Below are 17,737 nucleotides of genomic sequence, written 5' to 3' on the forward strand. Positions count from 1 at the left end.
CACTAATTAATAATTTGCCGTCCACTGATATTAATATAAACGATTGGAATATTCCCTCACACATTAAATTAGCAGATCCTCATTTTTATATTTCAAGCCCTATAGATATGTTGATAGGAGCTGAACTCTTCTTCGACATTCTGCAACAAGGTTCTATTAGATTAGGAAGTTATCACCCGATTTTACGTAACTCTAAGTTTGGATGGATTGTTTCGGGTAATTACAATAGTATTGAAAGGTCTAAGAAATATGTAGGTTTGATAACACATTCTAATTTTAAATTAAATGAGAATTTGGTTAAATTCTGGTATTTGAAAGAAATACCTATGCGCCTTTATGGTTTAAATAAACTTTGTGAAGATCAGTTTGTATCTAGTGTTTCTAGAATTAATAATAGGTTTGAAGTTGCCTGGCCCTTTACACCAGATTATAAAGGACAATTAGGTCATTCATATGGTGTTGCACATAAAATATTTCTTTATTTAGGAAAGCGATTTTACAAGGATCCCAATTTATATAAACTATATTGTGAGTTTATTCATGAATATATTTCTAAGGGGCACGCCGTTCAAACAGATATTCCAAAATCAGACATTTTAGATACCTTTGATTCATCCACCAGTAATAATGATTATTATATGCCACATCATGTTGTTTTTAAAAATTCAGATTCTAATAAAATACGCGTTGTTTTTGACGCATCGACTAAAACTTAGTCGGGAAAGTCTCTTAACGACATCCTTCTAACTGGTTTAAAATTACAGAAGGATTTATTTGGTATTTTGTTAAGATTTAGATCGAAGCCTTTTGTTTTTATAGATGATTTAATCAAAATGTTTAGACAAATAATAGAAAATCTGCAAGATAGTAAACATACTCCTAATCTTAAACTGATGGCGGAATTGAAATCGCTTCATCCTTTCTTAGATAAGTCAGGTTTTTTAAGAGTGGATGGTAGGATAGAAAACGCTGATGTTTCTTATGAACAAAAGCACCCTATAATTCTGCCCAAAAAACATTATGTCACAAGACTATTATTGAAACAAGAGCATGAAAGATTAATGCATGCGGGCACGCAAAGTGTTTTAACAAATGCTTGCCGAAAATATCGGCCCTTGAACGCGCGAAGAGATCTAAAGGCAATAATACACTCATGTATAAAATGTGCAAAAATTAAAGCTGTTACTGCCTCTCAATTGATGGAAAGTTTATACATTGATAGAGTTAAATTTCAACGCCCTTTTTTTAATGTTGGGGTTGATTACGCAGGACCGCTGACTATAAGATCTAGTCGATTAAGGAAAGCACCAAGAATTAAGGCTTATATTGTTTTGTTTGTTTGCATGGTGACAAAAGCTGTTCATTTAGATATTGCAACTAGCCTCGCAGCAGAATCGTTTATTTGTGTTATAAAGAGATTCGTTTCTCGTAGAGGGTTATGTTCGGTAAGAAATAGCGACAACGGAACGAATTTTATAGGTGCTAATCATGAATTGCAAGAGCTACGGAATCTTTTTAGTAAACAATCCTTCAAGGCAGATATAAATAACCAAGCTGCGACTATGAGCACCACTAGGAAGTTTATTCCTTCTCATTCCCCACATTTTGGTGGATTGTGGGAAGGAAGTATTAAAATTATGAAATATCACCTTCGAAGGATAATAGGCTCTTCCTTTTTAACTCACGAGGAATATTTAATAGTATTATTACAGGTTGAGGCAATTCTTAATTCACGTCCTCTTATGGAACAGATGATTTTTCTAGTTTTCAGTACTTATCGCCTAGTCATTTTTTGATTGGAGATTTTTTAACTACAATTCCAGAACCAAACGTAAATTTTGATAAATTAAATTCATTATGCTAAAAAAAGGACTTCGAACAAAAGTTGAGTCTACATATTAATAAGATTTTGAACAATAATTCGCTTAATTGCAAATAATACAATATTACCATTTATTTTTTGGAAATATTTCATTTATATATCGTACGTCATATAAGTAGTAAGTATATATATATATATATATATATATATATATATATATATATATACACATACACAAGATATAAAATTAACTGTAAAATATAATAAATAAATTCAAAATGTATTTTAGTTAGTCATACATATATTTCAACAAATCTACAACTTGTAATGAACGATGTATTTCCTATACTAATAGTTAGATGAAATTATAATTAAAACATAAATTTTAATGATTGCTTGCTCATTTTCATCTTTGACCCGCGCTTTGACGCTTATCCATTAGTGTCGCAGTTTGGGTATTCTCGACTCGCTCGCGGTGGGAGCGAGCGCCGGTAACTCAAGCTATTGGAATTTTCGTGTCGCTTCGATCATGTTCGGCGGGGTACGTGTTCTGAGAATAAACCACTTCCCTATCTCAAACAAAAAAAATTAATGTGCGCTATGGACATGCGCAGTGAACGTATTTGAAGGAAATTCATGCGTTTGGCAGTGGGACACCCCATTGCACGAACGCGCACTGCGAATCCTGTTTCCAACATGCGCGTGGTGGGCATGCGTTTTCAATAATTTAGTATGCGTACCTTGCGAACATAATGGGACAAGCCATTAGGTTACGGGTCTATAATCGTATGAGTTGGTAGTCACGAACTGCCAGAAAGCTATGTCTTAGCTGTTTGAACATGCGTTTTACATATAAAAACTAATCTCCAATAGACTCAAACGTCAGAACTTTATCTTGGTTAGTATTAGACTACTATCGCATACAATTATAGACCCGTAACCTAACATTATTATATTATCCGAGAATTGGTCGGATCGAAGTCATAGAAATGCCGTTAAAATATAATATTCAAAAATGTTTATACTTTTGGATTTTTATTTACCAAAAAAAGGCAGAACCAGCAAAAGGAAAAAACATGAAAATAAAGAACAACAAATACATCCTAAAAATCAGCTACATCTCAAAATTAAGTAAGTGAGCCTTCTAAAACCAAAACTTCGTCAGACTTTGCAAACTAACAAAAGGAAAAAAATTGAAAATAAAGAACAATCAAAGAAGAATATTCCCACTAAAACGCTGGCTAAATCCACTGTGGATGATGAAAATGATAATCATATGTTAATAAAATTATTTATATATGTCCAATATTTTGCAAAAATAAGCCCATTGTGAATGAGGATGGTACAGTTAATGTACCTTACCTCAAAAACGCCAATTGGAATATAGAGTTAAGCAATGGGCATTCATATTATACTCGATGCCAAACATTATATTACTATAATTATATAACTATAATTTTAGGATGCTATTGTATCACTATAAGGATGGAGAGTTTCTTCAAAACCAGATACAAAAAACTGGAGCTGTTTTATTATAATGTTATTTGTGTGACTTTAAAACTTTACCTGTAAAAATTGAAATGCTCAATGTTTTGCTTTTAAATTAAAGCACGAATCACACGACGCTTGTTTTCTGACGCTGGTTTTCCCGCTTGATTTTTTTGCCGATGACGGCGCTGTAAATCATGATATTTTTCTAGCCGTACGCATCACACGAGGCTTGTTTTTGAGCGTTGGTGAGTAAGTGAATGGATAGCGTGCAACATAACCTCAAAAGTGATAAAAATGAACAGTGCGTGTGCATCTATATAAATTCTTAACCGTAAACGTACTATAGTGCACGCTTATTTAACAACTTTGATAACATTCCATAAACAAAGCCGGTCAAGAAAGCGTGTGTGGAGTCGTTCGTGGCTATTGAGGCGTAACCAGGAAGATTGTGTATTAAGTATGCTGTTTAATGAACTTGGGTAGGTCTACTTTATTTATTTGATATTTAAATATTGCTAAAATATTATAGACTGATTGTTATAAGTAATATTTTAGTCCAGAAGATCCTTCAAGCTACACGAATTACACAAAGATGGAGGAACCTGTTTGGGATGAGTTGTTGGCACTCGTTAAATCTTTAATTGTAAAACAGAACACGGTGATGCGAGAAGCTGTATCGCTAAAGAGAAGGCTTTCTGTGACCATTCGATAACACATTCAAGGATCTGAGCTACTCTACTCGAGTGGCACCCAACACAATTTCTAAAATTGTTCGAGAAACGTTAGAAGCTATCATAATCGTGCTGCAAAGTAGAGCAATTACTTTTCCTGCATCAGCGGAGGAATGGAAGGTAATAGCAAAAAAATTTGAAATGTCTTGGAACTTTCCTCACTGTGTCGGTGCATTAGATGGAAAACACATTAATTTTCGTCCAGCCCGGAAAGAAGGTTCCAAATAAAGAAACTATAAGGGAAGCGACAGCCTTATACTATTAGCTCTTGTTGATGCAGAATATAATTTTTTATTTGTGGATGTTGGGCGAAATGGTCGTACTCACGACTCAACTGTTTTTCGAAGCAGCGTATTAGGAATGAAAATGGAAAACGACGGTTTGCATTTACCTTCATCAATAGAGTTGCCAAATGCAAATTATAAATTACTTTTTGTAATAGTTGGTGATGATGCATTCTGTCTGAAGGAGAACCTTTTAAAACCATATCCAGATAGGGGTCTGACCTATAGAAAGAAGATTTTCAACTATAGGTCGAGCAGGGCTCGGAAGGTTATGGAGAATGCCTTTGGGATCTTGGCAAACAGTTGGCGTATTCTATTAACTACGATACCACTGAATGTGAAAAGAGTGAAAACAATAACATATGCTTGCTTATTGCTTCATAATTACATATTATCTAAAAAAAAAAGTGCATGCTACTGGTATGTACCTAGCGATTTACACAAGTCTAATTTTCAAACAAATATTACTGAAATGAAGGTTTCTACAAACCCTTCATAATCATCAAATCGGAGTAGTGATGATGCTCTAAAAATTCGTGATAAATTTTGCTCAGTTCGCTTCGAGCTACCGTGCAGTGCACTTCGTACCTTATCAGGTCCAGGTATAATCCGTGCGTTATTGTAAAGGTACCCATCCATTAGGAAGTTTATTATCGAAGCAACCAGAAGATTTATTATGGAATGAGCAAGAGGCAGATACAAAATAGAGATGAAACATGATGTCATGAGCAATATTTTCGAATTCGCAAGACATCGCCTATTATATGTTTCAACAAGCATTATAAAAAAATTAACAGTACAAAAGAATCATTAGCACTTGGCTTGAAGATTTTTATGAAGCCTCGTAGTAAAATGATAAAAATTAATAGTTCAGGCGACTAAAATGATGTCCACAGTTCTGGCGGAGAGCGGAGCAACCAGATTTTACCTGAATATTTTGCCAATTTTATGAGACCATAGTCATAAAATGACTCGAAACGATACCTTTTTTCGTAAAATACAAAAATATATTTTCAAAATCACGTAGGTAAAAATATGTAGGTGAAATTTTATATTTATTTGTGTATAATATTTAATATTTATTTATATTTGAAAATTATTATAAATCCATGCGTTTCAGATAACATTCTTGCTTTTATTCGGTTGATTATACAGTCAAGAATAATACTTTATCTAAGTAAACCATTTGAAATAGTTCAAGAATAAAAATAATAATAATAATAAACTAATCTAAAATTACTTGAAAAGTGCACTATTGCAAAATATATATTCAGATATTACAAGTAACCATACAAATAAGCATGAAAAATATTTATTCTAAGAACAATTTATAATGAACTATTTATTTGTACGTTTCGACACGGTGTATCACCATTCAGTAATTTTTTTAAAATATTTATACAGTATAACACCAGGAAAAACAATCACAAAAATTGAAACAAACATTATTGAAAAATAAAACATAATATTTTTTTTGTTACTTAATTTATTATGTTTTATTTTTCAATAATGTTAGTTCCAATTTTTGTGATTATTTTTCCTGGTATTATATTATATAAATATTTAAAAAAAAATTACTGAATTATGACACACGAGCGTGTCGAAACGTATAAATAAATAGTTCATTATTTATTGTTTTTTTAACTTCCCGAAGGAGAAGTTTATGTTTTCATCAAAAAACCCGATTCGCTAATTTTATGTTTTCTCGACGTTTCAAGCCATTCTGAATCGAATGAGACCAAATTTGGAAAAAGTATGTGTGTGTGTGTGTGTGTGTGTGTGTGTGTGTGTGTGTGTGTGTGTGTGTATGTGAACAGATTTTTTGTCGTAAATCGACGTTTTCTCGAAAACGGCTGGGTCGATTTCAAAAATTTAAAAGCCATTCGATGTATCTCGACGAGAACTATTGTTTGTCAGTTTTGTGCGACGATCGGCCAAGCCGTTTCTTTATAAATGGCAGAAAAGTGAAAAATTTTTCGTCTACGTTTTAGCCCGCAATTCTGAATCGATTTTGAAAATTCAAAAACCGTTCGAAAGATATTGGTTGGGAATCGTGCTGATTAGTTTTTGGTAGAGATCGGCCGGGCCGTTTTCTTGTAATAAAGTTTTTTAAAAAAAAATTTCGACGATTTTTATGATTATTTTTTTGACGATAGATACCATAGTCTTCTAGATCATACTAAAATATTACGGCCCTACGACAACTGGTTCAGCTTTAAAAATTCGTCAAAGTTTGCAAAAATCAGTATGGTCTTTTTGGCATTTGTCAAAATTAGACTTTTGATCGACGTTTTCTCAAAAACGCCTAAACCGATTTTAGAAATTTAAAAGCCATTTGATGTATTTCGGTGAGGACTATCGTTTGTCAGTTTTGTGCAACGATCTGCCAAGCCGTTTCTTTGTAATTTGAAAAAAACTTTTCGTCCACATTTAAGCTCATCCTACCGAACGATTTTAAAAAATCAAAAACTGTTCGAAAGATATTAGTTGGGAATGATACTGATTAATTTTAGGTGAAAATCTACCGAGCCGTTTTCTTGTAATTAACTGTTGAAAAAAAGTGTTAAATTTTCGTCGACATTTAAGCTCATCCTACCGAACCGATTTTAAAATATCAAAAACTGTTCGAAAGATATTAGTTGGGAATGGTACTGATTAATTTAGGTGAAAATCTACCGAGCCGTTTTCTTGTAATTAACTGTTGAAAAAAAGTGTTAAATTTTCGTCGACATTTAAGCTCATCCTACCGAACCGATTTTAAAATATCAAAAACTGTTCGAAAGATATTAGTTGGGAATGATACTGATTAATTTTAGGTGAAAATCTACCGAGCCGTTTTCTTGTAATTAACTGTTGAAAAAAAGTGTTAAATTGTCGTCGACATTTAAGCTCATCCTACCGAACCGATTTTAAAATATCAAAAACTGTTCGAAAGATATTAGTTGGGAATGATACTGATTAATTTTAGGTGAAAATCTACCGAGCCGTTTTCTTGTAATTAACTGTTGAAAAAAAGTGTTAAATTTTCGTCGACATTTAAGCTCATCCTACCGAACCGATTTTAAAATATCGAAAACTGTTCGAAAGATATTAGTTGGGAATGATACTGATTAATTTTAGGTGAAAATCCACCGAGCCGTTTTCTTGTAATTAACTGTTGAAAAAAAGTGTTAAATTTTCGTCGACATTTAAGCTCATCCTACCGAACCGATTTTAAAATATCAAAAACTGTTCGAAAGATATTAGTTGGGAATGGTACTGATTAATTTTAGGTGAAAATCTACCGAGCCGTTTTCTTGTAATTAACTGTTGAAAAAAAAATTTAAGCGATTTTCATGGAAATTTTTTTGGCGATATACATCATGGTCTTATAGAACTTACTGTAATATTACGGCCTAACGACAAGTAGTTTAATTTTAAAAATTCGTCAAAGTTTGCTAAAATTATTATCGTTTTTTTTAAAGTAGGATTAATGAAGTATATTATTTACCCATTTTTTTGATTAAGTCGATTATTTACACATTTCGGGAAGTTCATGTAACTTGCCTCAGGCTAAATACCAAACCAACTAGTTTAATATATCAATGAACTTACGTTGATGAACATTTAAACCAATACTAGTTTACTTTATAAGTGTTTACATATGCTAATGTAATAGATAATCTTATTAATGTAACAATGAACTTACGTTGATGAACATTTAAACCATACTAGCTGAATAACTGTTTTGCAACTTCAACAATATGAGATTCAATCCAATCATATAACAATTCCGAAGATAATGGTATTTCATCAAACATCAAAACACAGTATCTGCTACTAATACTTTTTAAAAGAAATAGCTGAACCTAATGTTTTAAATAGACACTCATAAATACCGCTATACACTTGTATCTCTGAATGCAACTTTCTCAATGTTTGAGGACATGGCAAAATAAATATTTGTCTCCAAAAATAGTAGACCTGTGGAGACTTTTTGTACGACTTATTACTTAAATTATTGCATTGTTTATGAATCCTTCTTGTCATTACATATTGCATTCCTTGGTTGTCAAAAGTACTCCTGCGCTTTGTTGTGCATTTTGCAGCAATTTGCGGTACCCCCAAAACACCTATTCAATATAATAACATGTTGACATATCTTGATTATTTATAATTATTGCTGTAATTATTATTAAAAAATACCTTTGCGGAAACTTGTATTGGAATAGCTAAATATTTTAACCTGCACTTGACATTTTTTTGGGTACTATAAAAACACTTTGCCATATTAAATTTTACAAATGTTCACTTAAACAAAATTAATTAATTAGAAACAACACGAGTTCAAAAAGTTAGGTTATTCGTATAGCCATACAGCGATCAAATACTTGACAGCCACTTGCATGAACCACGAACAATTTGTAGTTGAAATTGAGTGCACATGAGCCGTCTGTTTTGAAAATTGAAACTACTCAGGACCAAAACAGTGCAACGCGCATTTGTTCGAAGATAACTCCCCATGGTTTCGTTCATGAATTGGAAAACTAAAAATATGCCAAATAGCTTCGTTGCTGCTAATATATCTACTTTGTTTGATCAGATATTTCTGCTGATATTATTTGATCAATATCTTGTGGTCGGATTTTATCTTCAAGTCAAATTAAAATGTAGGCATGAGGCAATCCACGTTTTTGCCACTCAATCGAGTACAACCTACAACGTGTGATACCAAAAACAGAATATTTAACTTCCCGAAGGAGAAGTTTATGTTTTCATCAAAAATCCGAATCGCTAATTTTATGTTTTCTCGACGTTTCGAGCCATTCTGAATCGAATGAGACAAATTTGGAAAAAGTATGTGTGTGGTGTGTGGTGTGTGTGTGGTTGTGTGTGTGAACAGATTTTTTGCCGTAAATCGACGTTTTCTCCAAAACGGTTGGACCGATTTCAAAAATTTAAAAGCCATTTGATGTATCTCGATGAGGACTATCGTCTCTGAGTTTTGTGCGGCGATCGGCCGGGCCGTTTCTTTGTAATTGCAGAAAGGTGAAAAATTTTTCGTCCACGTTTTAGCCCGCAATTCTGAATCGATTCTGAAAATTCAAAAACCGTTCGATAGATATTGATTGGGAATCGTGCTGATTAGTTTTGGTAAAGATCGGCCGGGCCGTTTTCTTGTAATAAAGTTTTTAAAAAAAATTTTTGACGATTTTTTGATTATTTTTTTGACGATAGATACCATAGTTTTCTAGGTCATACTAAAATATTACGGCCCTACGACAACTGGCTCAGCTTAAAAATTCGTCAAAGTTTGCAAAAATCAGTATGGTTTTTTTGGCATTTGTCAAAATTAGACTTTTGATCGACGTTTTCTCAAAAACGCCTGAACCGATTTTAGAAATTTAAAAGCCATTTGATGTATTTCGGTGAGGACTATCGTTTGTCAGTTTTGTGCAACGATCTGCCAAGCCGTTTCTTTGTAATTTGAAAAAAAGTGTTGAACTTTTCGTCCACATTTAAGCTCATCCTACCGAACCGATTTTAAAAAATCAAAAACTGTTCGAAAGATATTAGTTGGGAATGATGCTGATTAATTTTAGGTGAAAATCTACCGAGCCGTTTTCTTGTAATTAACTGTTGAAAAAATGTGTTAAATTTTCGTCCACATTTAAGCTCATCCTACCGAACCGATTTTGAAAAATCAAAAACTGTTTCGAAGATATTAGTTGGGAATGATGCTGATTAATTTTAGGTGAAAATCTACCGAGCCGTTTTCTTGTAATTAACTGTTGAAAAAATGTGTTAAATTTTCGTCCACATTTAAGCTCATCCTACCGAACCGATTTTGAAAAATCAAAAAACTGTTCGAAAGATATCATTTGGGAATGATGCTGATTAATTTTAGGTGAAAATCTACCGAGCCGTTTTCTTGTAATTAACTGTTGAAAAAAAGTGTTAAATTTTCGTCCACATTTAAGCTCATCCTACCGAATCGATTTTGAAAAATCAAAAACTGTTCGAAAGATATAGTGGGAATGATACTGATTAATTTTAGGTGAAAATCTACCGAGCCGTTTTCTTGTAATTAAATGTTGAAAAAAAGTGTTAAATTTTCGTCCACATTTAAGCTCATCCTACCGAACCGATTTTGAAAAATCAAAAACTGTTTCGAAAGATATCATTGGGAATGATGCTGATTAATTTTAGGTGAAAATCTACCGAGCCGTTTCTTATAATTAACTGTTGAAAAAAAGTGTTAAATTTTCGTCCACATTTAAGCTCATCCTACCGAACCGATTTTGAAAATCAAAACTGTTCGAAGATATTAGTTGGGAATGGTATGATTAATTTTAGGTGAAAATATACCGAGCCGTTTTCTTGTAATGAACTGTTAAAAAAAATGTAAGCCGATTTTCATGGAACTTTTTTGGCGATATACATCATGGTCTTATAGAACTTACTGTAATATTACGGCCTTATATTATTACAACAAGTAGTTTAATTTTAAAAATTCGTCAAACTTTGCTAAAATATTATCGTTTTTTTAAAGTAGGATTGATGAAGTATATTATTTACACATTTTTTTGATCAAGTCGATTATTTACACATATCGGGAAGTTCATGTAATTTGCTTCAAGGCTAAATACCAAACCAACTAGTTTATTTCAGCGATTGGCTGCAAATATTAACATTCAAGAAATATGTCTCAACGTTGAACAAAAAATCTAAATCTTATATATATATATATATATATATATATATATATATATTTATATATTTATATATATAATATATATATATATATATATATATAGAGTACCCTGAAAGTACATAAAACATTACATGGTATAAAGTAATATTTTAAATAAGAACAACTCAAATGCAAAATATAATTTATTAATAATAATTATTTGGCCAATTCAGTATTGTTGTATGCTCTGATAGCAAATCGTTGACGCCATACCCCATCAATTGATGTGTTAAATTAAAAGCAAGTTGTTGTTGTCTCGGATTCATTAATTCCAGAGTTTTACCGATAATTTCCGCCATTTTCATTGCTCTAGACTTTTCCTGTTCTACAAAATCCATGTGTTGCAGTAGTCTGTCTGTCAGCTGGTCCTTTTTTGGTTCTTTACGACGAAACGAGGTCGTCTGCATTTCATCAATCTGCACGAAATTAAAATACATTAATTATATATATAATATATATATATATATATATATATATATATATATTCATTTCATAAAAAAAAATTACTCACTTCTGACAGTTCTTCTAAATGTTCTTCTGAATTTCTGCACATAGCCCTCATGTTTGGGTAGTGTCGATCATCTAAAAATTTTAGATGATCGAAGTACCAAAGTTTTGGCTTGTAAACGTTTTCTGCGCTACAGCCCGAGCGCATAGATAGTTCAGTCATTTAGTAGTTTTACCTTAACAGTTTTCCGAGAGTTTTGAAAATTGGTGATTTTATAGATTTTGATGTGATCTTTACGAATTTCAACTTTGCCACCTCGAATTTTTGCCGCTGCCGCCGCTATATTGGAAAAATTGCGTCAAAAATCAGTTTTTCAACGATATCTCCTTTCTGACTCATGTTACATTAAAATATCTATATACAAAATTAAACTAGACAAAATTTTCTATAATTTATTCAATAACGTTTTTTTCTGTACCGTCAATAGTTTTAGCGTACGTGCGCCGCAAAGTTTCTGCTGCTCGCGCCACCATCGGATATTTAGCCGCTCTTTGCGCTTGAACGCATTCTCTCTAATAAATATATAATTTCAATAATGAATTAAGCTTTTCTGCTCAGGTCTGGCCTAGAAATAACATAAATTAATCATTTTTGTTTTTCATTTTTATTTTTGCTGATGATTGAACATTTTAAATCATACATTCAATGCATTTTTTTTCTTTTTTTTTTGGCAATATTTATATAATTTGGGATTATTAAACTATGAAATATTGCATGAACTCAAATTGGAACTGTATATAGGAATAATCTTTGGCGATAATCGTTCTAATAACTCGATTGCAACGGACAGATTACTGCGTATTGTATATAAGATTATATTATCTTCTAATAACACACAACGCCAATTATCTGTATTTCTACATCTAAATATGTATAATATGTTTAGAATAGGGTTTATACAAAAACCGACATTTCAGAAAACTGGTTTTCGAATTTTAATTTTACTAAAAAAAACGTTTTTAATCGGTTTTCGAATTTTATATAGAAAATAAATTTTTGCTCGAACATTCTGTAATTTATCCACAAATTTAATGTAATTTAGAGCAGTATTTGACTGAATTTATTTATTGTTCAATTTTATAGATAGTAAACAAATTCATTTTAATTTTAATTAGTAGAACTAAAAAATTATAGTTTATCTTGATTAAATAAATTTGAAATAATTATTCGTATTTATCATTTTCACATATAAGAATGAAATTATTTTTTTTGGTAGTGAAAAGAAAGTTTTCAATAAATAAAAATAATACATTTCTAAATAAAAAAATCATTAAATTAAAAAAAAATATATATATATATATATAGTAGATACATTTTGATACATACTTTTTAATATCAATTTAGTTTTAAAAAATGATTAAGCTAAACTCGGATATTGTCTGTTCCGAGTAATTTTAATTAACTAATTTTAACATTCTAATTGTTTTTGTTTAATAAATACGATTTCAAAAAAACTGAGAACATTTATCGAATTTCTACATAGACGTGTCCTTTGTTACGAATCAAAATTTCCTGGAATAGAAAATACTCTCATACTTGCGACCAAATTAATTGTTTTAAAGTCTGATATGATAATTCCAAATTTTTTGTTCTTTAATTTGTAGCTTCTAAGGTTTAAAACTCTTATTTTTTAAGTTTGAGTAGAGGAAGTTACTTTCTTCAAGAAGAAGTCACACTGATTTAAATTAATATATACACTGGTATAAAAATCTAAATTAATATATACTATTTCTGGGAATCATTGCAGACTGATAAGATATCAAATGCTATAGAAATGATATGATTTCAAGAATCAAAATGCTTTCATCTATCTTTTATATTTGGCTATATTTGTCATTTCCATTTATACAGTGAAAACCGACTTTTTTCACTAAAAAACCGGTTTTGAAAACCGACAAACCGTAGTTCAGAATCAATAGAAGTATTTTTTTCTAGACGTCAGTATATTTTTATCGTTCCGTATGCTAGTTTACTTGCATTTTTTGTAAATCAAGTGCTCAAAGAAAGAACAATAAAGGTAAACTTTTAGAAGGACTGAGGTCAATAGTCAAATCAATCAATCAAATCAATAGTCAAAACTATTCTTACAAACAATTTCATATTTGCATTAAATTACACATTTAATGGTTTAAAATGTTCAATCATCAGCAAAAATAAAAATGAAAAACAAAAATGATTAATTTATGTTATTTCTAGGCCAGACCTGAGCAGAAAAGCTTAATTCATTATTGAAATTATATATTTATTAGAGAGAATGCGTTCAAGCGCAAAGAGCGGCTAAATATCCGATGGTGGCGCGAGCAGCAGAAACTTTGCGGCGCACGTACGCTAAAACTATTGACGGTACAGAAAAAAACGTTATTGAATAAATTATAGAAAATTTTGTCTAGTTTAATTTTGTATATAGATATTTTAATGTAACATGAGTCAGAAAGGAGATATCGTTGAAAAACTGATTTTTGACGCAATTTTTCCAATATAGCGGCGGCAGCGGCAAAAATTCGAGGTGGCAAAGTTGAAATTCGTAAAGATCACATCAAAATCTATAAAATCACCAATTTTCAAAACTCTCGGAAAACTTTCTAGGCAACAGCATTTTTTTGCACCAAATGACTGGGCTAGAAGCTTTTTCTAGAATAAGATACTGTTAGATTAACACAGTCCAAATCAACTAAACTAACAATTAATTTTCATAATATTTCCTTAAGTGTGAATTTTTAATATTATTGAATACCTTGTTAACCTCCTTGTTGAAAACGCTCCTGATGCTTTTAATTTTTTTGGCCACTGTGGCTATAGTTGCATCAGGATTTACTTCTTTAAATGCCGGCAGCATTGATTTTAACGCATTACTCCGCATTTGTTTATTATGGTATGCCTTGTCACATACTGACCACAAACATGCATGGCCTTTGTACATTTCTATAAATTCTACCATAAATTTTTCTGAATCCATATCTATAAATCCATCGAAATTATTATCAATAATTGTTCAGAATGTGCTAATTATAACTGAATATATAACTAAAAACTAATACGTACCTATATTTTCCTCTTCAGATTTCTAACTAATAGATCTTTATCACACGATTATAATAGTCAAACTAAAATAATTTTAAGCAATGCTTTCTATATATATACGGTTTTATGTACAGAAATCTATACAGTAATGTAAAGAGCTTTAATCCCTTTTATTTAATACAATTTTCCAGCAACTCTCACTGGTTGTCAAACTTAACATTAGCCGATATTATTCACTATTACATTTTAGACATTAAAATTTATATAAATGAATACTCTTTTATGTCAATGTGATATTACATTGGTGTTAGTTTATTTACAGAAAGTGTGCATAAAAACACATTTTGTTTAAATTTGTTATGAGTAATACATATTATACAAAAAAGTGATATTTTTTGCGTTATATTTTTTTCAAAATCTTTATTAAATTATAAGTAAAATATGTTATCTGCAACTTAATGTTTTTCAACTTCTCGATTCATAATTTTATTTATAAACATGCCGCCTTGATTTTTCGAACATCATGTTATTCGATATATATGCAATTATAATTACTTTGAAAATCTCTGGAGTTAAGTAACATTAAATATCTATCAGTTTTTCAGGTATTTTGGTAGGACGGGTTAAATGCATTTAATCTGGTTTTTCCGCGGCCTTCGGTTTGTAGAATAATATTATCAGAGTTGTCAAAGATATATTACAGTTGAATAAAGTATATAACATAATATAATATCTATACTATTTCAGATTATTGTGCACAAGTAATGATTTGTAAACTACATTTCCCATTACGTATTTATTAAATTATGATATGGTATATTACTCAAACATAGTAAATTATATATTTATAATTATATGTATTTGTATATTTACTTTTATATTTATTTTCATTTTCATTTGTATTTTTATTTTTATTTTCGTTTTCATTTTATTCTTTTCTTATGCTTATGTTATTTACTTTTGTTAAAATTAAAATAGATTATTTGCACATATCGGATTATTAGATTTATTTGGTATAGAGTGTCGTTCGTTTTCAATGATGTGTAATAATCCTCTCAGAATACTTCTAATTACTCATAAATTAATTTATATTTTATTGATTAAGTTGATTATTTACACATATCGGAAAGTTTATGTAACTTGCCTCAAGGCTAAATACCAATACCAACTAGTTATATTTATATTTACATAAAACATTATTATATTGATAATGTGTAAGAAATTATAAAATCCTTATAATTATACATAAAGCTTACAAAATAATTAAGTAATAAATATTTTATCAAGCATCTTTATCTTCAACATTATTAATGACAAAAAATGTATTCATTTTATTATTGATGGTATATTTATTTTCAAACATAGTAATTCAAAAATAATAGGAAGTTTGGCCAGCACTGCAAAAAAAGTGACCATGTTCGTTTAAAAATGAGTCATTGGAAAAATGTATCATTTTTGTTGAATTATATTTTTGTGAAATAGAAATTGCGCGACCTTTACTTGATATTATCATTGTTATAAGATCACCTTTTAAGATTAGACGTATATCCAAATGCAGGCCTATGGATGGAATTTTTTGAGGATGGAATAATTTGAGTACATTGGCGCGGCCCCGTATCAAAATTTCTTTGGGGTCTTTCACGCAGGGTAAAAGCTTCACTAAATGAAAAAAAAAATCATTCGAAAATCATCTATGGTAATGTACGAATATAGAGATTAACTATTGAAAATTTTTGTGACTGAATATGAATCAAGATTTTCTACTAGTTGCATATTTTTGGAATTTGCGTCAATCAAATAATCGCAGAAAACATAAAAAATGGCAAAAAAATTGTTTGCCTCCAGAGACAAATATACGCACTTGAATTTAATGATAGATTCAGTGCTGGATCCTACAGACTTGCGAGGATTACTACGGATGGACAAAAGTGATTTTGACAATTTGTTGGCAATGGTAGCTCCTTTAATTAAACGTCAAGACAGTCAATTCAGACAAGCGATTACGCCTATTGAGAGATTAATGGTAACACTTCGGTTTTTGGCGACTGGGCTTAATTTTGAGCAGCTAAAATTTTCTGCAGCCATATCACCACAATCATTGGGCAGAATAATTCCGGAAACGTGCGAAGCTATTGTACAATGTCTCAGAAATATATTAAGGTATGCAAAGAAAATTACATTAGTCTGTGTATATGCGTATTTTTCTACATATAATATATTTAATATTTTGTTTGACAGATGCCAACAAATAGTGAAGAATGGAAGGTGATAGCTAAACGCTTTGAAGAAAGGTGGAACTTTCCACATTGTGTTGGTGCATGGGATGGAAAGCACATACGTAGCGGCACCACCAAATTGCGGTTCTTATCATTATATTATAAAAATTTTCATTCGGTAGTGTTAATGGCTTGCGTTAATGCTGATCGGCAATTTATGTTTGTCCATGTCGGTACAAATGGTCGCATGTCGGACGGTGGGGTTTTGGCTGACACGGGATTTTACGGAAAAATTGACCGCGGTTACTATAATCTTCCAGCACCAGACAATTTCGGTAATGTCGAAAGAATGCCTTATGTTTTCATGGTGATGAGGCATTTTCATTAAAAGAATATTTTTTGAAACCGTATTCATTGAGGGAGTTAAATGAAGACACACGAATTTTCAACTATAGATTAAGTAGGGCCCGAAATAATGTGGAAAATGCTTTTGGCATACTGGTGAGCAGATTCAAAATATTTGCAAAAGCAATTAATCTATCAATGAAAAAAGTAAATCTAATAATATTAGCCTGCTGCTATTTGCATAATTTTTTAAGTAAGGAAAACATTGACATCGATGTCGATATTGATGCAATTGATGATGATCCAAGCCAAAGCAATTTCGAAATGGAACACTCATTAAGCGCATCTGCAGTTCGTGACAATTTTAAAACTTATTTTGTTAATGAAGGCCAAGTATCTTGGCAGCACGATAGAATATGAAATTTTTAATATACTTGTATCATCATTAATTAATCATTACAAAAAATATATAAAAATGTTCAAATTCTTCAGAATTCATGTATATTATGACATATGTTTCAGAATTGTATGCATATATATATATATATATATATATATATATATATATCTTTTAAACCTGATGAAT

The 17,737-nt window shown here is 30.9% G+C and overlaps 1 protein-coding gene across 1 annotated transcript; it reads left to right on the forward strand.

Moving 5' to 3' along the window:
• The first annotated feature begins 16,409 nt into the window (after positions 1-16,409).
• On the forward strand, positions 16,410-17,194 carry LOC113381252. Its single transcript, XM_026620214.1, has 2 exons — positions 16,410-16,613; positions 16,829-17,194. The coding sequence occupies exons 1-2, from the start codon at positions 16,410-16,412 to the stop codon at positions 17,192-17,194; spliced, it is 570 nt and encodes a 189-aa protein (XP_026475999.1).
• Positions 17,195-17,737: the final 543 nt, after the last annotated feature.

Source organism: Ctenocephalides felis, unplaced genomic scaffold, assembly GCF_003426905.1.
Source record: "Ctenocephalides felis isolate EL2017-DRISC unplaced genomic scaffold, ASM342690v1 CF-g0.4_SCAFFOLD_02746, whole genome shotgun sequence".
In the NCBI taxonomy this organism is placed as follows: Eukaryota; Metazoa; Arthropoda; class Insecta; order Siphonaptera; family Pulicidae; genus Ctenocephalides; species Ctenocephalides felis.

Coding starts and splice junctions, on each gene's coding strand:
- LOC113381252 (XM_026620214.1), top strand. CDS start 16,410: ATGGCAAAAAAATTGTTTGCCTCCAGAGACAAATATACGCACTTGAAT. Junction 16,614..16,828: donor CGCCTATTGAGAGATTAATG/GTAACACTTCGG, acceptor TTTGTTTGACAG/ATGCCAACAAATAGTGAAGA.